Source organism: Phalacrocorax aristotelis, chromosome 9, assembly GCF_949628215.1.
Source record: "Phalacrocorax aristotelis chromosome 9, bGulAri2.1, whole genome shotgun sequence".
Lineage (NCBI taxonomy): Eukaryota > Metazoa > Chordata > Aves > Suliformes > Phalacrocoracidae > Phalacrocorax > Phalacrocorax aristotelis.
Window position 1 is genome coordinate 28818646 of NC_134284.1, and position 22659 is coordinate 28841304.

The following is a 22659-nucleotide window of genomic DNA, read 5'->3' on the forward strand; positions in this document are numbered from 1 at the left end:
AGGACAAACCAAGGGCAGGTGAAGCTCTTTATGGTATTTATTATTTCTGGGGAAATATGAAGAAAAAAAAAGAAAAAAGGTATAAAAGCAGTCAGCCAGGGCAAGTGTGACATCTTTGTGATTAAAAGACCAGATGAAGGGTGGCAAGGTGCCATGGAACTTTTTTGTTTTGTTCTTAAAACAATAATGGAAGGCTTCAAACCATAAATGGTTAAACTGCAAAACTGTGGCTTTTATTTCCAAACATACAATAAATAGGTCCACCACAACTAGCCTCTAACTTCATTTTACATGGAAGGATTTTAAAATTAGTTTGTGCATATTTAAAAATTAAACTTCCCTTTGCACATAGTTCCATACACAACCGAACTGCATTACATACCAGCTCACGGTCTTGGCACTGTGATGCAAGCAACCAATCAGAAACAGAGCTTTGCAGCAAGCACTTGAACAAAAACTGCATTCTGAATTGTTCATAAAACATCTACCAACAATTTAATCTATTTCTGAAGTATACAAAAAACTTTAGCCTGTAAATGTTGAAAAGTTGTCTTCTCTCATGTTTCTGTAGGGGCTGCAAGGTGAGTAAGTGGATTTATTAAGGGTTCACTATTTGCTGCATGATATAATTTTCATACCAAAATATCTTTACTGCATAGTAACATTCTGTATTTTCAAATGCAAAAAGAAATTAGATGCAGTCTTTTATTTTATTCCTCATCACTGAATTTAAAGACATTTTTAACCGCAACTCTCCTTCATCACAGTGCAGAAGGCCCTTAATATTTCAAGGATTTATTCAGTCATATCTTTAATACAAAAGTAGAGGCTGAGGAAAAGCCAGAGTAGTCTATACACAATGCACAATCTGTGTACATTCTGAAGCTGTACCTCTTCAAGAACTATTTATACACTCTTCAAACAAATCCCTTTATCCAGCAATTCAAAATACTTTAGATCAGAAGTTTTATATTAGAATCAATACATTATATGCTTATAAATACATTTATACCCTTAGGTTGCTAAACAACCCCGATGGCTGCGAGGATGTGACCTGAACTGGTTCTCCATTGGTTCGGGATACCCAATTGTATCGGCAGCTAACTGTTAACCGAAACAGTCACAGTAAAAAAAAAAAAAAAAAAAAAAAAAAGGAGAGATCTTTGCACAAGGTAGGTCTCCCACAGCATCAGTAAGGACTCAAAATACTAGGTGACACCCTGGCCCCTTCAACAGGGCCAGGATTTCAACTTCTGTGAGATGCAATGCACAGGCAACATTTCTTCCTCTGCTGATGCCCCATTCATGAAAAGTTTCAGCAGAACAACAACAACAACAAAAAACCCAAAACCCAACAAACCAAAAGCAAAGCTTTTACAACTGCAAATTTTCTTACAGGACAGGTGCTGCAGCTTTCAAGAACAAAGTAAAAGTTTTATAATTAAAAACACCCTCAAAACTAATGTGCAAGTGTGTAGTTCAGAAGATGACAGCAAGGATCAATACAGACCTCAGTTCAAGCTGAAACAGAGTATCCAAACTATCTTACAGGAAAATAGTTCTCACTGCAAATCTCATCTTCAGTTATCGAGTGCGCTTATATATAGTTATATACACACCTGCCACAGGCACGCACCCCTCCTTCCCCAGAACAACCTGCAGCGCCATCAGCAGCAACCGCCACAGCGCTTCCAAAGCCCACCCGGGCCCCAGCCCTGGCGCCGCACCTGCGCCGTCAGAGCCCCGAGCTCCCACGACACGGCTGCAGGGTGGCTCTCGGTCGTCAGCACTGACTCACCACGTATCAACGCGTATTTCAGGAGTACTCCGAGCAGTGAGCACCGGTGTATTAAGAAGTGTTTTCAACTTTTGTTTCTTAAAGGATACAGAAATGCTGACTCTCGAGTATCCTCCAAAGGTGCTAGAAGTTTTAAATTTGAAGCGTTTCTTTCCACAATGCCAGGTATACAAATGTGTATCTTTTTAAATAATATTGCACATAAAAATCATCTTAAACTTTGTAGTGAAAGCAGGGTTGAAGGACAGTGTTTTCCAAAACGGATTAAAAAGCTACCTGTACATAGCAAGTTTTAATTTAAAGAACGCCAAGATTATTCAAAATCTAAGCACATAATACTGACAGAAAAATGTTAAATTGCACAATCTACATATAAATTACATTTGTAAATACTTAAAGGTTTTTAAACATTGAATACCCTTGATTTCACAAATCAGCTAGGTCACCGTCAAAGGATCAGCTTAATGAGTTAGAAGTACTTTCCCCCAGAAAAAAAAAAAAATAGAAACAAAAAGATCTGCAGTCTTAGACGAAGCACTGGAAAGAGTTAAAGCATTTCAGCTCAGAGGTAGTGCTAAACACATCCAACTAGAAGTCCATTATATTTGAACTATGATGAAATAACGTAGTAAAATGTAGAAAGACTATAAAATTTACAAAAATAAATAGTTCTGAATGCTTTAGAAAATGCAAGAGACTTCGTTGATAAGCTTCTTGATCTGCTTTTCTGACTGAAAGAAAGCAAAGCATGTCTCATTTTTAAAATATACCCATCTCTAGTAATGTGTCTGCAATCCACGCGATCCAACTACGCAACTTGAATTATGCCAACCTGGCATAGACTCTGATATTAAAAATAAAGTGGAGGCTTTGTAAAAGATCATCTTATATGAAATTTGCTTTGCATGTAAATTCTTCTGACAAATTAAGAATTGCACATAAAAAAAGTTTATTGAAAGAGGCATGAAGGGTGATAAGGGTATGTGCCTATTGTTCCACATATACCCTGGAAGGAAAAAGATGATTGCACAGTTCTGATAAATAAATATTTCTTTAAAAAAAATCTGCCACTTTTTTGGTTTATAAGTTTTGGAATCATTTATGAAATCCCACTATGGACAAATTATTTTTAGTTTGTGTTTTCAAGAATTCTTTACAACTTTTCCAGTGGCTTTTATCCTGAAATCAAATGGAAGGTGGCAGTTAAGAAGTATCTTTGGGTAAAACAGGTATCAGGATCCAACCAGAATCTCCATGATGTGGTCCAACTCACTCAGATCTGTTCTACAGATCTGAATGTTGTTTGCTGAAGAAGAATTACAAGATGGAAAGGTTTTCAATGGTTCTTCTGTAGCAAGAGATGGTGGTCTGGGCGGCATCAGCGGAGGGCAACAAAAGTCTGAATCATACATTGAAGTGTCAATATCTTCAAAAATGTCATCTATTGCCAAATCCTTCAAGTAACTAGTTGAATTTGAAATCTCAAAGGAACCAAACACACATTCAGCTGCCTTCAAATCCTGTCTATCATCTTCTAGTTTTAGACCAGAATTTTCTGGAAACTTTGGCTGGTCATCTCCAGTAGGAACCAGACAAGTAGGTGGGCTTATATCTTCTACAAAGTCTAAATCCTTCAGAATAGACGAGATAGCAGATGACATATCATCATCTGAAACTATCAGCAGGCTATTTTCAATTGGGTCTTCTACAGGCCGCAAGTCGCAACAGTTAGACTCTTGCTGACTAATACCTGAAGGCAACTGAAGAGAAATCCCAGATGACTCCATCCCTGTGTAGCTGTGAGAACTAGGAGTAATGCCAGGGCAGACATTAACTGGCTGCTGATTACTCTCTTGTCTCATTTCGTCTTGAATTTGCCGTACTGTGTTGGCTATGAGGACAGAGCGGTGCAAGTTCGGTTCCACCAGCATTTTGTACGTCTGTAACTTGGTGAGGCACATATTAAGCACCAACTGCCTCTTAAGCGGATATGGCAGATTTCGACTGGAATCAAAGGCACTCGAGAGACCAGCCATGTTCTCCTCATAGTCACTCAGCTTGCGTTTTAGACCTCTCCCCAACATGAACCTGAAAGATAGAAATTATGAATTAATCTTGGGCAAGCTTACTGCTTCTTCTGCACGATGTCAGCAGACACTTCTGAAAAGTCTAGCACAACACGTATTGGTTAACTTAGACTCTAATGCCATAGAGCACTGAAAGACAAAATAAAATCCTACACAAGACACTACTTTCATTGAGAAGCATTTTCCACCTCTATTCTTTCATAACAATTTCTTTTAAACAGAAAACATGAAAGAAACATAGTAATTTTTAAAAAAAGTTTTATGGTTTACTTTTAACTCTACTATGAGACTATGAATTTAATTATTTAAAATCTTTAATAGGTGAGCTTTCTAGCCTCTTATCCATTTAAATTGCATAGCATACAAAAATTCATTGATGAGAGACATCTGAATGTCCACATGAAATCAAGATGCTTACACTAAGGATTATAATAAATATACAGAATATATCAACGTTTTCCTTTTAGCATTCATTCCTAGGTACAGTAGTTAAGACAAAAATGGATATTGAAACTAGCTTTAATCTCATTAAGGTATTCTTAGTGTCTTGCTCAGTGTCTCAGAACTCATTTCTCTCCCTCTTCTTTGGGGACTTGAAGTTGGTTTACTACAGTTGAACCACCCAGCACTAAGGGCATCCAGCAGGCGGCTATCAAACAGCATTTTAAAAGTGACCAATTTTGGTAAATAGCTAAAAGGAAAGAAATAGAATTTAGTTGCTTTCAGCCTGCTTTGTGTTCTTTTGTATTGAAATACAGTAGGTACAGAACACTGCAGTACAAAAAAACCATATGCACGCACACCTGAAATACACACAATCCAAACAAAGACGTGCTTGGATATTTTGCAATTACCATTCAAAATACAATGTGTTTCATTAGGGATGACAAGCACTATGCAATCACTTGTATAAACACAGAAAAGGAGTACACCATGCACAGGAAACACTGGTAAAATCTTGGTTACACACATCTTGATATGTCCGTGAATCAGACACCTCACTCCCGAACAATTAACAAAAATTAAGCAATCATAAATTAGACACCCAGTGGCAGATTAAGGGCAGATCCTTCCTACACAATGATCCAGACCCCGCGTGCTGCGGAGGGCCTCCCAACTTCCTTTTCATGTGAGCACTGGATACTGCCAGCAAGAGCTCAGCTGACTGCCGCAGCTGCCAGCTGGTAGCCTGTTGCTAGACTTTTGGGGACAAGAAGAAGGCAGCAGGATAAAGCCTCTTTTACTTTTGGGATTTCTCCAGATTTGCAGGAAGCACTGCAGGACTCCATGGCTACATCCACCCACTTAGACAAGGCTGTTGGAGAACTCGGCTCTTCTGCAGGAACAGAAAGTAAGCAAACAGTGCTTACTTCTCTGTGAGACACACAGGAAAAAACAGGCAGCTGGTAAAGGAGTTTAAGACTTCTAGATCATACCCACTTTTTCTTTTAGGGACATACCTGGATGAAATCAAATTTGTCCTAAGAATGCATTTTTACTTAACAGGTAGTAGTTTGGCCTATAGTTCCATTCACGAACATGTTCAGTATTTAAAAAAACACCAAACACTTCAATTACTTGTCATTTTGCCACTGCTATTTTTTAACTTTGGAAGTCTGTTTTACTCCAAAGTTTTCTCCTAAGCTGCCACAGCACCAGCTGAATCTCTTCAGAAAACATAAGGTGTCTGGATGTGGTGCGCCTGTTCACCTAGGTGATCTTCCCACACTTACCACATACTGCTCCCCTACCCCAGCACCCCATCTAGAGCTAACAGAACCAGACAGAACAGAGCACTCAATTACAAAGTCAGCAGAAATCTGGATACAAAGTTCAGGCACCAAATAAAATAATAAAAAGTATTTGGGAGGGCAGTGCGCGTGTGAGGATGCCTCAGTCGGTGATTATCGACAACACCATCAGCAACTGATAATTTTAGACACAATCTATGGCAAAAAATCACAATTATTCAGGACTTTTACTGTAAAGTGTTGCTAAGTATATCAACTCCTAACATATCATGAAGGCAATTAGTGTCACAGAAATCACAGAAAACTGACAATAAAATTATTAGCGCTTCATTTTAAGTAGCATTTAAATGCTGTGTACTACCTAGGGCATTACCCCATACCATCACTATAAAGAAAAAATATACATCAAAATGGGTATTCATTGACTACGAACTATCCTTCCTATACACTGCACACTAGGTTTTTTCCTCCCCACTAACTAATTAAAGCAGACCAAAATTCACACAAGGGACTGGAATTAAGACCATACAGAGAAGAGTAATTCTGACAGTTTATGCATTCAGAATGGTTGGTTTTGACAATTTATTGCTTTTAATATATTTTAATATGTTTACACTTCATTAGACACACAGGAAATACTAGACTTATCTATTTGAATTATATAAATAATGTTAATTTCTAACATCTCAGAAATGTGCTAGTACTTAAATTCTGTAAGCAAGCTTAAGGCAGGCAAACCGTCATATGAAACATACATAATTCCACGAAAACAACTCAAAATGAACCGTTTAACTTTTGAAGTCATACAGCAGTCTAATTAGGCTAAATATTTCATGCCCACATACAGACATCCTCCTTTTCATTCCTCAAATCTCCTTCATAAAATTTGTCCCAGAGCATTCTAGGAATATGTAACAAAGCTTGAGCATGACAGCATTCTAAACTATAAAAATGAAGTGCAATAAACATTATTTGCTCCAACTTCAAATATTTTCACTTAACCAGCTCCCCACTCTCTAGATGTCAAAGTTTTTTTGTTTTGGGTTTTTTTTTTTTTAAATACACATAGTCCTATTTTATGTTTTAGAAATTCTGCCTGTTTAATGTGAATTTTGCCTAATTGCAAGGATCCCTAAGTCTCCCTCCAGGAGATATATTACTTCAGAGGTTACATAAAAATCTGGAAAAGGCTAATGAAAACCAGAGTACCACTGGTACAGTGGATTTAAAAATGGCTAGTCTCACGGTTGCTACAGGAGACATTAAATTTCAGTTCTTCTCAAACACACTCAGCTGCTGACCTACAAAAGATACAAAGCGTCTTTGTTACTAGCTAATCTACATTTTATCAGGCCTTTTGCTTTACTTTCTAGCACAAGAATTTCTGACAGGGTCATATCCTTAATAAACTACTCCGTATTTTCTAAATAACTTTTCCTTTTGTAGCATTGCGTATTAACACGCACATCCCGAACCCAAAACTCACACACCTGTCAAAAGCTCTCTTTTGATAGCATTACTTTGCAATATAAAGGTGTTGATCACGTTAGTTAATTATGCAGCACTCCCCCACCTCAATTTTTGGTACTAAGGAAAACAAAGGTAAGGCCACACAAAAATCCATGCTACCATGCCCAGACAATCCTGTGTTACTGAGTGACTGCTGCACAGCTGCCAGTCCTTTCAATCAGCTGACAGAACAGCACAGCCAGTTCAAAGCAACACAAATTGGGCATACTAAAACACAAAAAATGTCCAGAAACTGCACTCTCCTTACTCCAGCCTAATCCTAGGAACCTACTCAGATCTCAAAAAACTGGATCAAGTAACAGGATTTTGGAACACGCCAATCTGATAACTCTGTAATTTGTAAGTAAATAAGCTGAACTAAAATTAAAGTTGATGCCAACTTCAAATGTGAGGTCTTATACGTAGCTGTTCAATAATAAAAGAAGAAAGCCGTAAGTCACCTTTCTCTTGAACTTTTCCTTAAAGTTCAACAATCAAATTTTTTTGAGTTCAGATGCCCTATTTTAGAATCTTCTGTCATGAAAAAACCAAGAACAATGAGGAATGCCACATCAAGTTTTTTCTGGCATTTTCTCATCTTCCCTCATTATAGTAATGCAAACTGAGCCACAGGCCATTTATGGCAGAAGGCTTTTTTTAATTAAAATTATTTTGCAGATGTAGAGAGAAGGAAGCGAAGTGAACTTAACATTTAGGAGCACCAAACCAAACTCTCCATCCACATCACTGAACTACAAATGAGTCTCTACGTAGAAATTCTGCCCCTGACAGCATGTTCCTCAGTTTCTTCCAGTTCCATGGAGGACATTTTACAGAAACTCCTCCCTGCTAAGATGGGAAGAAGCATCCATGCACTGTAATCCTACACCGTACCATGGTTTGAAAAAAACTTGGAGGGAAGAGGCATGTCCCTGGCTGGCAAATCCACACAGAATACCAAACAAACAGGCCTGGTCAGAGCGTGCAGCTACTCAGAAGAAACATTCCAGGCTACCAAGAAAAATTCACATTGCAATGCGCTGTGGACAATACAGGACTCGTGCCACCATTTCAGAGGAAAAACACAGCTCCATCTGTCACAGGGTCTGATAGTGCAGTGCAGCTGCCGCTGACACATGGTTAGGAAGTACAGCTGGAAACAGTCACAAAGAAGAATGCAGCATGTGAAAACCCTCAATTACTTCTATCTGGGCAAACTACTACTTAATTTCCTCTTCCTCACCTTCCAAAAAAGGTTTTAAGAGCAAGTTAATGTTTAGAACTCAGATCTGCACACAGCTTTAATTTTCAGTAAAGCTTCAAAAAACATGAGTATGTAAGACACAACTGCCACAGTTAGTATTGGCTGAACATGAACTTTTCATGCACAAGACAAGCACTACAGTCACCGACACAATAGTTATTAATTTACCATTAGAATATGTTTAAAAAGCAAGATCATCAATAAAGTACTTGGCCTGCAATATGCAGGTCAAAATCATTTCATTGACTGGGTTTTCTTCTTAGGATATTATTAAACTCAGGCTTGCTTGATCCTTTTCATACTGTCACAGCATTGCATTTTTCAGCACAAGACTGCCTCAAAGTGATAAACTGCTTTTTCTCATAGGATAGAAATAGAAGATTTGAATAGGTGTAAGCACCTCATGAGTGAAAGCTGCCTGTCTAGTTTTCAGTAATGAAACTTAAATATTAGAATGAAAATTAGAGACTCCTTGCTATTGTAATTTGGTTAATTCCCTTTCAAGGTCTCATTTGGCTTGTAACCGTAGACAGCACGTAACAGTAAAAAAGGACAGAAGTTTCTCTGGATTGTAAACTTGTGTTAGTGACTGACTGAAGCCAATTGATAGCCTGATCTCCCGCTCTCTCGTCTCTTCCATGGACACCCATTTTGCAAGCACACATCTATCTGCAGGAAGTGCAAAGGAAGACAAACATCCCTACAGTTATGGTTACTTCCCAGCATTATTTGATGTATGCTACATGCTATTTTTAATTATAATCTTTCCCCTACCCAACATACATTTTAGCTTAGGCAACACAGGTCCATTGTTTTAATTAAGCAGTGGACTGGCTCTTGACTAGTATTCCATATATAAGAAGCTGCACAAGAAAAAGGTAAGACTGAAGGTACAGTTGACAGACACAGTATAAATCCTTTCCTCCCATCCGGACTTAACGCTGATCACTTAAACATGACTTACGTAACACAGTAAGCTGTCAGACTACACAGAACAGTGGATCTGATCTGGTGTCCTCAGCAAGTGTTGGAGATCCCCATAACATCACATCTTGGCTGTCCGCAAAAATTAAGAAGGAAGCGAAGGAAGAAGGATTAAACACCTTAGAAAACAGCAAAGTAAAAAGTAATCTGGAGCTGAAGACACTTTAAAAATACACAAAAATGTATTTAAGTCCATTGCCTCCCCACCCCCCCAAAGCTCTGCCCCAGTTTAGCCAAGATAAGTAACTGCTGGAGAAGGCGCAAGTGGCTAAAAGTGTGCATAAAGGGCGGAGTGCAGTCCTACCAGCTTACTCCCATACCTAAACTCCTATGTAACAACTTCTTCACAGGAGTTAGAAATGATCAGAAAATAGCTGCTCTCAAAGAGGGGAGAATTAACATCAAACTCTTTGGTCACCAAATCCTGACCTATAGTACACCTAAAGTTACTACTAAAGCAACTGGAACACAGAACGAAGATATGTTACTGTTCAGACTTAAAAAAACCCCAAACCCAAAAAATCCAGAACAAACACCCCACCCCCCCCCCCAAACCACACAGAAAAAAACCCCAGACCTATGGATGTTCCTAACATCCTTTCCCGCATTTTCAAAATAAAAGTAGGCTGAATAGGTTTCATTAACAAGAGGAAAGGAATGAGAGGTAGACCGAGTTTAGCACAGAATTAGTCTGGAATTCATAACCTTCCCACTGTCACTTCACTATTTGTGGAACTAGAGAATAAATATGTATCATACACTAATATTTTAGGAGCTGAAATGATGTTTACAAAGCACTTGGGAGTAAGTTTTGCCTTGATTTAAAAGTTAGTTTCAATCCCACCCCACACAACCTGTTTATGTCTAATGGGATCTGGAAAATTCCTCCCCTTGAAGGACATCTTCCTAAGTTCCTTACTCCTATTTTATTTCATAAAGCACTGGTAAGATCTTTGCTTTACAAACTATCAAAGCTAATTTCAGAGCACAACATTTTGCTCTGAAGAATAAACTCCTCTGTTAGGATGTGCACTTTCCACAAGCTAAAACAAGTGGAGCTGGGCTGTTTACAACAGTAAATGAACCGTATTCTCAGCAGCTGATATCTATCTCTAGAGGCTAATAGAGAAAGCTGCTGAGGCAGTACCGGTGTTAGGTAGAGAAGAACTTCCATCCTTAAAGGAAAACAAAGTAAACCACCGTCACTCTTCTCCTTCCTCTTCCCCTCTACACTTGTGTATTTATGTCCACCTTTACAAATAAAGCTCACAGGTGTGTATTTTTAATAAGAGCGTTTAACAGATTTTTTTTTTTTCAGGAATTTTAGGTAGATTTTTTTTAGCAGAAGGGTCCAGAAGCATTTAAAACCAAGGATCAATAGTAGTTGGGAAAAGTTAACACATGATCAAGAGTTACTAAAACTAGAAACTCCCCTAGTAAAACTAAACTGTAATTAAATGAGAACATAAAGGAATCCAAACAACAAGAACCAAGCCACCAGGGTTCCACCAAACTATCTCACTGAAGAGACAAACAATCATTAGACCTGCAAATGTGATGACATACCTCTTCGCAGCTTGTTCTAATCAACTGAACAGTTCTCAATCTGTTTTCTTTACTGTATCTATTCACTTCAAATACAGAGATACTGGATGTATTTGCCTACAGAACACTGACATGTACTTTAGGGTTACAGTGATCTAAATAAAGATCCATTAATAACAAAAGTTATAGCTTATTAACTACATCAAATTGGCATGCCCATACTTTAACAGAAAAACCAGACCATTAACAGTAAAAGCAACCACAAAAAAACCCACCACACATACCCCCCCAAAAAAACACCCAAAAAACAAAGAAAAACAGCTTTATCTTCCTGATAGAAGACCATACATTTACTCTAGCTCTCTGTATGGGATAGTTAGGTAAATAATTTTCATTAACCAAATCAGAAATCACTTTAAATTTTCTCTAAGAGTAGCGCACAACTTTTTTTCAAGTTGTGAGCCTTCTCCTCACTAGATAAGACTGTAACACTCAATTTCATCTGCTGAACAGTGGCCCTTGCTGTAAGATTGAGGCCTTAGTTAATTAATTTCCAAGAAACGGGATCTTACGGCAATATTCTTTGTTAATTATAGTACTTCCTCATTATAAAGGAAATGCAAATTCAGAATAGTCAAACCAAAGAGCTTATACTATTCAGTAAGCCTGAAGCACTTTACTTTATATTCTATACCCTGTTTTTAAAAATTGTTTTTCAGTTTACCATTCTAACCCACAAATACAACATCTAAGGCTGATTATCAGAACATGCGCTACGCACGTAAGATACAATTTCATAAAAACATACAAGTAGTTACCCTTAGAAAACAGAAAGGCGCCCAGGCAGGAAGATTCTGGATTTTGCATAAAGTGTGGTCATCCAAGAGTCTTGAACTATTCAAGAGGCCAAGCCATCCACCGAGGTAGGATGATGTGACTTAAGGGGAAAAACAAAACAAAAACGAAAATAGAGTATTCCATTACTGTGTGAAATTCTTTTTAAACCACAAGTATTAAGCTCACAATTCAATACGTTTTAAACGACTTGTGCTAAATCCTATTAAAAGTTAAACTGAATAAGAAAAACTGAAGTTCATTAATACACTGAAATAAGAAGACCTAATAGTTTCCCCTATGAACACATAAAACATAGAAATGATCTTTCATAAATGAATACCACAGAACAGAACACTGATCCTTTAAGTGTTAGGCTTTAGGATAAGAACTTGCATTGATACTTCTTCAGGTTACTGAACACTGATTTACAGTTGTAATTGTCTCAGAAATCACCTATCAGGAGAGACAATACCATAAACCGAAGAAGTACATTTCAGAGCTATCCCCTAACATTTACAGGCTGCAAAAGGAGTTATATTTTTATTAAATTTCCTCACTTTCCTCTTTTTCAGCATACACAAAACCAATACGAGAAGATAGCTGGCAGGATGTCCTGTGATTGCATATAATATTCAGTGTGGCACAATTTTCATCAAAACCCTGATAAAGCAATATTTTCAGTTTGGCCAGAGACCAAATGGATTAAATCAAGTCACTGGAAACTCTGGGAAATGTGAAAAGGCTGAAGTGACAGTAAACTATGAACTAGGCTAGGGGATGTGGAGAGAATTGCATGATCTATGCTCTTGAGGTGTCAGCTCCACCCGAAGAATCAAAGTTTTTTAATTCCAAGAATTAAAGTCCTTATACAAGCTAACAGCCTATTGTCTTGACTGTATTTAACATGTTTTTGTGTGTACAATACACATACACGCAGAGACACCTGCCCCACAACTACAGCAAACCAATTACTCCACAAATTTACCACAAGAGCAGGAATTAGTACTTATACAGATAAATACATTCCTTCATGATCAAGAGTTTATATGTTATTCTACAGATCTTAATACATAGTGAAAGGCTACCTTACATTTAGACAGATGGACAAGTAAATGAATACAGTTCATCTTACACAGCAAGTCATAGACTGACGCTAAGCAAAGGGCTCCTCTGTTTACAGAATCTTGGAACTGTAAAGATGCAGTAAAACAGCAGTAAAATGCCCATGACCTAAGAATGCCATGCCTAACCCACTGCGATAAACACATTAGTATCTCTCTCCCTCCATCTAGAACCCGACTTCTTTCCTATCGCAAGGAGATCCATGGTATTTGTAAATAAAAAACAGATAAAAAATAAACAGAAAAATGGATATTCATAACTTGTTTGCTTTGAAACAGCAGGACTTCAGAAGGTCACTGCTGAAGTCTACTGAAGTGTACTTGTTAGGTCACAGGGAGAGGTGTACATTAATTGCATTTTCTATACAATGAACATAAAGGAACAAATGTTTTAGAACGTTAAGTCTTTTTAGCACTAAAGAATCCTAAAAATGCTAACAAGGATACTAAAATGTTGAAAAGTTTTATATATCACACCTTAGTTTTAAAAAAAGCTAAAAGCATTTGACAAAAAATTAATACTCTTAATTTTACTTTAGAAGTCCAACCTTTTTGCTAGAAGGCGCTAGAACTTTTACTAGAAGTCCAAGAAGTTTTCAAATTTAATTCCTTTATTATATACTTAAAAGTACTCCTGCAAAATTAACCGTTGAGGTTATGATTTTTCTCCTATATGATTTCACACTGGGATGACTGTCAGACTAAGTACAGAGGTAATGTACTAAGTTTAGTTTTTACTGTCTGTTAAAAAAAAATATATGGAGATATATAAAAGACACATGGTAGCTAGCTGTAAATCACTAGGAATTGTATGTGCAGCAGATTTTTCCTTTCATTTTCTGTTACTGTCTTCCCTCACAGCTTCCTAGTACTGGCTTACAGGACATTTTAGATTATAGCATTAATTTCAATGTTTATGGTATTGTTCATATTGCAGTTAACTACCTGTACTAAAGAATCTCAGCTGATCCCAAAACAAACTAGAAAAGTACCGCTCAGGGCTCCTACCTACGTTTTTGGAAATGAAGTGTTCCAACATAGTTTGAAAAATTCCAGGCCTATCTAGGGGCAGAAATTACTGACCGCATCTATCAGCGAGATGAATTTACGATATGCGCAAGAGAGACCGAGCTTACGCTCCCCGAGCCTTGCCCACCTACTCGCAGTTCAGACTAACACACGCGTTTACCGAGCCAAACAAACCCTGCTATTAAAGAACGTAACTGCAGCAAACACAGCAGTCGCAACTCTGCCGAAGCGGCGATCCCGGGCGCCGGGATGAGCGAGCCGCGATGCAGGGGCAGCCTCCCCCGCCGCCGCCGCCGCCCCTGCGAGCGCACCAGCGCCGGCAGAGCCCGAGGGCGCCGGGGCGCCGGCCACCATTTGGCCTTTGTGGAAGGAGACGAGCCGGTGCTTCCTGCAGGCGGCCGCCCCCCGCCCCCCCGCCGCGGCGGCCGTAACCAGAGACGTCCTCGGGCTTCCCGAGCTGCGAAAAGTTACACTCCGCCCCCTTCCTCCTCCTGGCTCACCGGAGACCCCGGCCAAGCTAATTATAACTGCGCTCCCAACTTCCACCGCACTCCCGGCTCCCGCTGCCCCGCTCGCCGCCCCCCCCACCCCGCCCCGTAACTCACGGGGCCCGCCGTGCCTGCCCTCCCGCCAGTCCCAAAGGGACCCTACCTGTCCCCGCTGCTCCGCCGGCCCCCGCGCCCTGCCCCCACCCCGGGCAGTGCCCCCCGCCCCCCCCCCACCGGGGCTCCCGGCCGCTCCCGTCCCAGCCGCCCGCCCTGCCCAACCCTCCCTCCGCCACCGCCGCCGCCGCTGCTCCCCGCCGTAGCCCCCCCCACCCGCCCCAGGCTCGCCAGCCCCTCGCCCGCGGAGGGTGGCGGCTGCCCTCCCGCCCCCTGCCCCCTCACGGCGCCTCCCTCGGAGCCGCCCGGCCCGGCCCGGCGACTCACCTGGCAGCGGAGGAGCCCCCCCCGTTCCTTCGCAGCCTGCCGTGCCCTCCCTACCCAGCCGGCCGGGTTCCCTTCAGCGGGGCTGGGACTCCGACCGGGAGGAGGCGGAGGCGAGCGCCACCCCCGCCGGGCCACGGCAGCCTCCGCTCCGCCCTTCCCTCCGCCCGCGGCGGCAGCAGCAGGGAGGGAGGGGGGCGCTGCGTGCACGGCGCCCGCCAGCTGGCCACCTTCCCATTGGCCAGCCGCCCTTTCAACCTGCCCAGCAACCATTTTCTCACTGGCCGACAAGCCGAGAGGTTGGACTCCCAACTAGCCCCGCTACACCGTCCAATGAGAAAGCCGACAGAGATAAGGTGGGCGGGGCCGCCCGCCAGCCTCGCCCAATCGGAAGACGGGCGCCGCTGAGTCCCCCCGTCCCCGCGGCGCGGCGCTCCGGCAGGCGGCCCCGCCCGCGCGGCGCGGGCGCCGCTGACGAGGGCTTGGGGGGGGAGGGCGGAGCGCGCGGGCAGGCACGGGGCGGCACGCGCCGCCGCCCGCAGGCAGGGCAGGCAGGGCGGAGCCGGGCCGGGCAGGGCCCCAGGGGCGGCGCCGGCCACCCCGACCCAAGCCCTGCACCCCCTACCCACCCAACCCCCCCTTTTCTTTTTGTGGTTTAAACTCAAAGAGTTAGCTGTGACAGAAATTGCCCGATTTAAATCGGGAATCGCAAGGGCCTCCCTACAGCAGCGTTCCTACAACTCCCGTTTCCAGGGCAGTTGGGAAAGAAGACGCACACGTCTCAGCCAGCGATAAAGCCACATCAAACATTGCACAATTCTTCCATAAATATTCCCTTTAATTTTTTTTTCTTTAGAGATGAGGTGGTTTTGGCCATGTTCAAACCTCTCCTATTTGCTTTCCGTGGGCATTTGCGTAATCGAGTTACATTGGCACAAGTGCTTGTGCAAACCAGATTTCAAAATCTGACATTCAAGTACTTGTAAGGATTGATTTTGAGCCTTTGTCGAACCTTGCCATGGGTTACGTGATGAATCCCCAAAAAGCTTCTCAGCTCTCTGAGATGGGTTTAGATTAATCCCTAGGACAGTGAAACCAAACAAAAATCAAGCACATTCGGACAGACAGCTTCTTCCTACACGGAATGTGCGCACACAGACCAAATTCACACACAGATTGCATGTTGGTCTAATAGATTTTACAGAAACACTTGCAGTTGGCTGGTGGAGATAAACTACAACTTTGATGAAACAGGAGTTGCTTTTTGTCATTATTCAGCTAAAGAAAACTGATGGTTTTATGAAGCCCCTCAGGTCCAAGGGATTTTAACCCTTGTGTCTCCTGATGGGCATTTGTGAAGGGGCAGGAGCGCGCAGGGCCTGTGACCCGAAGGAAGGGGCGAAGAGCAGAGAGGCACAGAAAGCCGTGGCTGACCCCGGCAGGGTCCACGGCTGGAGGTGAGGGGACTGTATCTCCAGGCCACCTCTCCGGCAGCGTGCTGCCACCCATTTCTGGGCCACAGCTGTGCCCTGACCTCACTGCTGGGGGTCACGGAGCACAGAAGGGGAGCGAGCGCTGCTGCAAGAAGCATTAATGAATCCTTTTGCCATGCTGCCGGGGCTGTGCCAGAGAGGATGATGCCTCCCCGAATGGCTGAGGGGTGACACCCCCACCCCACAGTCCATCTGCTGCACCAGGTATAAACAGGGCACCGGTGGCAGCGCTGAGGGGGAGGAGTGGACCAAATATCCCCCCCTGTAACCCCTTCCCTTCCTACCATACGCTGTGGCTTAAGTGGAAAAGTAACTCCAAGATGTTCAGGATTCTTCTCTTTGCCCAAGTCAACCAGGGACAACGAGGAGCATTACACCAGGACCGACCCCTGCCATATGGTAGGGGTTATCTCTGAGGAGTAGATGCAGGATAGGCGTACAAAGGTAGCTGGTGTAGAAGGGACATATCTGGAAGGATTGTGTCTAATGCAGCATATAAAGGGGTAATTTAACCAGCAGCACCACCAAAATGTTTTAATAACTCAAGCAAAAATTAGGTTTCCTAGACTTGACCCCAGTTGGCCAAAACTACACAATCTCCAGGCAACCCCACAGCACTGATACAGCGGTCAATTCATTCCTCTCCAGAGCTACAGCGAGTTACTGCAGTACCTGAGCCACCCCGCCATTCTCATAGCCCCTTCGCCTCCATCTCCTCCCGTTCTGACTGCCGCTGCCAGGGGTCTAGATGGGTAAAGCACATTTGTCCCCGGTCAGCAGACCTCTGGCAGACACCAACACCAGTCGCTCCGCTTTCCCCGCTCTTTCTTAAGTTATTAACCTGATGTGGTCAGCTGTTTTGTAACCAGTTTTTGTTCAACAGAAAGGGTGCGCGTGCCTTCTACAGCAGGAGTTTTTAGAAAGGTCAGTTCTGTTTCATACATGCTCTGACAAGTTCTATGAAAAAAATTAACAGGGAGTTATTTAAACACACACATCAGAACTTTGGATTTATGGCCCAACATTTGAAGAAGTTAATAGAACTTACACAAAAGACACTGTTTATTTGCAAAAGTTTTTGCCATTTTTCGGCTTGTGTAAAGTGTCAATGGTGGGATTCGTATACGAGAACTGGAACCTCATTCAGCTTAGCGATGTTTATGTCCCGTGCAACTTGCATCTTAAGCTAGAGGAGCCAGCTGAAGAATTCAGAGGTCTGAGCTCACATGTAAGGTCTTTCACAACAAGTTTTCTAAAAGGCCCTTACTTTCTCAAATGAGGTCATGTTCTAGGAGTCTTTAATACTCTCCCGTTTTGCCTTAAACTAACCTTGAGGCAAACAGAGGACTTAATATGATTATTTTATGACTTAAACAGGGTCTTTCAGTATGACTATACTCACTGCAGCAGGCCAGTATAGCATTCTCATGAGCAGTTTTGCTTTTGCAGCAAATTTCATATGAACCAGAAAAAGACCCAACCCTAAAACCAACCAGGGTCTCCATATAACTCATCTGAAAGGATTACTGGAGGTCTGCTACTTCTTTCTACTTACCCTTGGACTAGGCATCTATTCAAAACGTTCCAGGAACACAGGAACTAATGAAGACAGCTTTCCTATGGATTTATGCCTGTGATTAATTGCCTCTGTGTCTAAGGTACAAGCTCTAATTGAAGCTGGTCTCATGCCTGGAAACTTTTGTATGTCTCTCCCTTATCTGGATTACTGGATATCAATACAGAACGCAGTTTTCTTCTGATCTCCCTTTCACCTCCACACTTAAAAAAAAAATTTCTAAAAATGTAGTGACTGTGAGATCTGACAGATTTGGTTAAAATTAATTAGCTATTCTGTGGCTGAATGACACGATCACGCATGCCATACTTCCTAGGAAAGGGAGAAAGGGTAGTGCCTAATGCACTAAAGCCTGGTTAGTTTTACCACCTCTTTTTGGTGGTAAAGCCTCTGTGAAGTACTAACTAATCCCTACACTTACTCAAGTTTTAAAAAAAAAAAAAAAAAAGCCATGACTCAAGATGTTTTTTTTTAAAAAAAAACAACACTGAATATTTGTCAGAGTACTAATTAAGCCATTATTCTATTTCATCAAAAGCATCAAAATTTTCAAGAAAAAGCACTTTCTCCCCATACCTTTCAAACAAAGCAGAGACACAAAAGCAAACCAGATTACTGGGCTTCAGTTAAAATAAATAACAATTCAACAATTTTATCTTGACCTTCAGACAGCTCACTGGACAAAGAACCATCACAACACCCAGTACTTCCCATATCTAGCATTTTTGCTCTCGGTACTGATCTCAAACACAGAAAAGTGCATTTGTTGTAGGTACTGTTTTTCTCCTCTGAGTATTAAACTCTTTCAGGTTTTTTGTTTTTTTTTTTTAAAGCAACATACCTGCACTTCCCTTTGGAAGTCCTGTTTTGGAAGCTTGCACAACCCAATGTTGAAGTTACATTTTCTTGATCTCCAAGTCTTATCTGTAATGGGCACATGAAAAATACAATACACTGTTCCTTTGTTGTAGCATTTTACTATTGCAGTATTACTTGCCACTTCCCACATGCTCCTAGGGGACTTCCAAGTACAGCAGACATGTGGACACATTTCCTTTTAATTCTGTTTTTGCAAGAAGTCATGTAATCACCTGTATCTTCAATTACTCCTCCCTAAAAAGGTGACAGATGATATTACTGAATGTTTTCCCTGCAATGGAAAGTTGCCTCTAGCTTTATATTTTCCTGTTGATATGTTGGTTGTGTGTCAACATTTACCACAATAATTCTTCAGGTCATAAAACACTCATTTTGGGGGAATCTTGGTTAAACAAAGGAGTAATTATTTTTTCTAAAAAAAGCTACCGTACAAACTTATGAAAATCATGTCAGGCAATGAAATGCTAGTATTTTTCACTGGCTCTAAAAACAAGAAAAAAGTCAAGTCACTACAGACATCAGAAGTAAATCTCCTCCCTGACAACTTATTATTCAGCGGGATCTCATCTCACCTCTTCGTGGAACTTCCTTGAAGAAAACAGGAAAATTTAACTGTCAACTTTGCAAGAGTCACCAAAAGGAGTTTAGACAGTCCTTGGGAAAACTTCTAGTTGAACGAGCCAAATTGACAAAAATACATATTTTACTAAGATGTATATTTAATTTCTTTGGAACTTGGTGGTTTTGTACTTTTAGTATTACTCCCATAGTGTGAAATCACACTCATTTAAGAGTTGATGAGCCATCAAAATTTGTCATGATCAGTCTTTTTATTTTTTTGCATAAGGGACTACACATCCTAGGCCTGAGACATGAGCATACTTTCACTTTGAACAGAAGTCACTTTTGAAAGCATTTTTATTTGTCTTATCTCAGATGTCAGCAAATAAATGGGTATTTTTTTTCATCCTAGCTTTTGACAGGGTTTTTTTAGTTTTATGGGAATATGGAATAAGTTGCAGAACTGTGCAGCAGTCATACACTCAAATCAATGTTCTGGGGCACAAGACATCCGTAATGGACTGATGATTACAATATAAAACTGTACTATCAATTTACAATCATGCTTTTTAAAATGCCTACTAAAGCAGTCCAGACATACCTGAGACTTCAAAAAGTCTAAGGACAGCTTTGAAAACAGGCAATTCCCGCTGAGTGTGAACACTCGCATGTGAATCCCTAACCTGTTCAGGTCTGAAACCCCTCACTGCCGGATCTCCGAGGCAGTTTGGAAAGATGCTTTTCATCCAAAGGGACAATTCCCTCTTCATTCACCAGATTTGTCCTTTAGGCAAATACGGCTGCATTCACAGAGGCAGGCAGCATCTTTTGCTACATAAACTCACAGAGCTGCGGAAGAGAGAGGGGATTAAAAAAAGCCAACAAACACCGAACAAATGGGGAAATGATAAGCAGACAAGCTTTCATACACACAAGCCCTGGCTAACGCAGCCTGGATCCTCACACTTCTTGCCTTTGCTGAATGCCCAAGCTCCAGACGCTCCAGTTGTTCTGGATTTTCTGGCAAGGGAGAAGGAGAAATAAAACCATAGGCACAGAGGCAGAACGAGACAAATATTCAAGGTTACCTGAGAAGGAAGCAGATTTGATGTTAGCTATTTGCTTGAAAGTACTTCTTTTTGTGCAAGTCTAAATCTGGGTAACATCATTCAGACCAGCAGCCTTGTTTCAGACAGAGTTGACTGCCATGCAAGTTTCATGACTCTTTTCCCTAGGAGCACATAGAAGAAAAAAGGCTGCTAGAAGTGGTAGCAAAATCTTACAGAAGCCCTTCCTAATTTAACAGAGGTTCAATTATTTCCCATTTATGTGTATACAAGAAAATCACCATCAGCAAGTATCATTTCTTGCCATTTGTAGTAACAGTTCATAAAATAATTAAAATTCACCATCTTACAGGCACCCTATCACTTCTGAAGTCACTCAGCATCTTAGAGGAATACAAAGAGGGGAAATATACTGTATTAACTTTTAAGTGATGCATATTTAACTAAGACCTCGTTGGACCAGCAAAGACATTATGATGCCAGTTAGAAAATATTTTTTAAATTCTTTAAATGTGAAGAGAAGCTACCCAGAACAAGCGGCTGATTTAGAGTGAGACTCCCCAATAAAGCAGTAGGGAGACAAGCTGATTTTACACTAACTGGTCCTTGCAAAGTCAGACCAGTTCTAGGCACACATCAGTTCTAGACAGTGACTGTGCAAGTTTCAGCAGTACAAATTCTTATACCTGCTGAAGACTAGAGCTAAGATATCAGGCATGTAAAAGCACATAAGATTTGGCATAAGTTTTAAGAATGTAATAAAACAGGATATCTATTTCTGTTTAAATGCGTAACATAAATGCATACTTACCTAATACCTTTCCTGTTAAGCCAAACAGTCTCTTTGAATTGCTCTAACTAGGCACAGTTTCCTCAGTAAAGGAATGCACCCAACTAGATGCCCGGTACAGTGAGATACAGATACATATATATACGCACACACATATGCATTTGACATATACAGTTGCAGAGTTATGAACAAATTATACTAATTCCTACCTGTAACGTGGAGACTGATGCACACTAAGGAGGTAGGGGGAAAGCATTTTAACATACAATTGCTCAGCTAATGAAAATGTAAGGCGAGGGAGGGCAGAGGGGAACACCCACAGCTGTTCAAACCTGTGGATTTTGAACTGCAGTTCATAGCAGTTTTGGGGAACTTTCCCAGAGGGGCAGAAGATATTTTGTTATTCAACTCAATGCTAATGTTCCCCTTTATAAAACTCTGAAAGTGCCTGGCTCTCTGCTTTACCCTAAGGCATCTGTCATCCAATTCAGTGGCTCTATTCACGGGGAAAAGCATCAAGGAAAAATCTCCTGTGGATTTATAATTTTGAAGGAAGAATCTCTGATACTGCAAACAACAATGCCTAATAAAACTGACTGTTACATTGCTGTGAGATACAGCAGTTCACATCAATATTTGTATCCTCCTGAAGCAGGATATACTACTGCAACACCTTTCAGTTATGAGTGATGTCTCTATTGATTAAAACATGTAGTATAGGCTTGTCTCTTTGGTTCAGTTGTATTATATGGACTGAACTTCACATATCTATACAGTCTTTCATAGTTTAATACAAAATTAATCAAGCTTTAATTCAGGAAGCAATGTTTAACTACTGGATTATCTCATGTCCAAGTTTAATACAAAAAGCAGTTTCAAATTCACTGAAGACTCACACCAACTGCGTGGTTTCATGTGACGGAGTTATCAAGTTCAAAAAAATTAGCAAAGCAATGCCATTTTTCCCCAAACCAGATGCTTCTAAAGCACTTGTTGAAATCATGACCTCAGTGGCCTCATTTTTGTGGAGGTGACACTGTTATCTCATGAACACTCCCCTGCTCCCACCCTCCCCATTTTAGAGGTTTGAGAATCTGAAAAGGATAGTGTGTAGTAGGGGAGGTCACTTGTGGGAAGGCAGAGTCTCTCAGGCGCAGAAATGTACTCTCTTCATGTTCAGCGCCTTCCTTAGTTCGGGTCTACAGAAAACAACTGAGTTACTGGCAGCAGTCTTCCCCTAGCACAGCCAGTGCTAACACATACCAGAAACCAATCCACCTTTCCCCCCTTCTCTATCTCCCTGCTAGTTCAGAGCTCTTCCCCAGTACCAGCTTATGAAGGTAAACATTTGTTATTTTATAACAAAAATAATACACTGTACTTGATCTGTCCCTCTCGCCCGAAAAATCTGAGGAATAAGCTTAATTATATACACTCAAAAA

At 41.2% G+C, this 22659-nt stretch overlaps 1 protein-coding gene across 8 annotated transcripts; it reads right to left on the bottom strand.

The window, feature by feature from the left end:
- Positions 1 to 211: 211 nt before the first annotated feature.
- Positions 212 to 22265, bottom strand: LOC142062101 (SERTA domain-containing protein 2-like). Of its 8 annotated transcripts, none has more exons than XM_075104087.1 (4): positions 20290 to 22265; positions 18762 to 20209; positions 11747 to 11875; positions 212 to 3886 (listed from the first exon to the last, which is right to left on the bottom strand). In XM_075104087.1, exons 3-4 carry the CDS (start codon positions 11803 to 11805, stop codon positions 3031 to 3033), a joined length of 915 nt encoding a protein of 304 aa, XP_074960188.1. In that variant the 5' UTR covers positions 11806 to 11875; positions 18762 to 20209; positions 20290 to 22265; the 3' UTR covers positions 212 to 3030. The 8 variants fall into 8 exon arrangements, with proteins under 8 accessions (XP_074960188.1, XP_074960189.1, XP_074960187.1 ...); XM_075104088.1 differs by having other exon boundaries at positions 20449 to 20946; XM_075104086.1 differs by having other exon boundaries at positions 20294 to 20946.
- Positions 22266 to 22659: the final 394 nt, after the last annotated feature.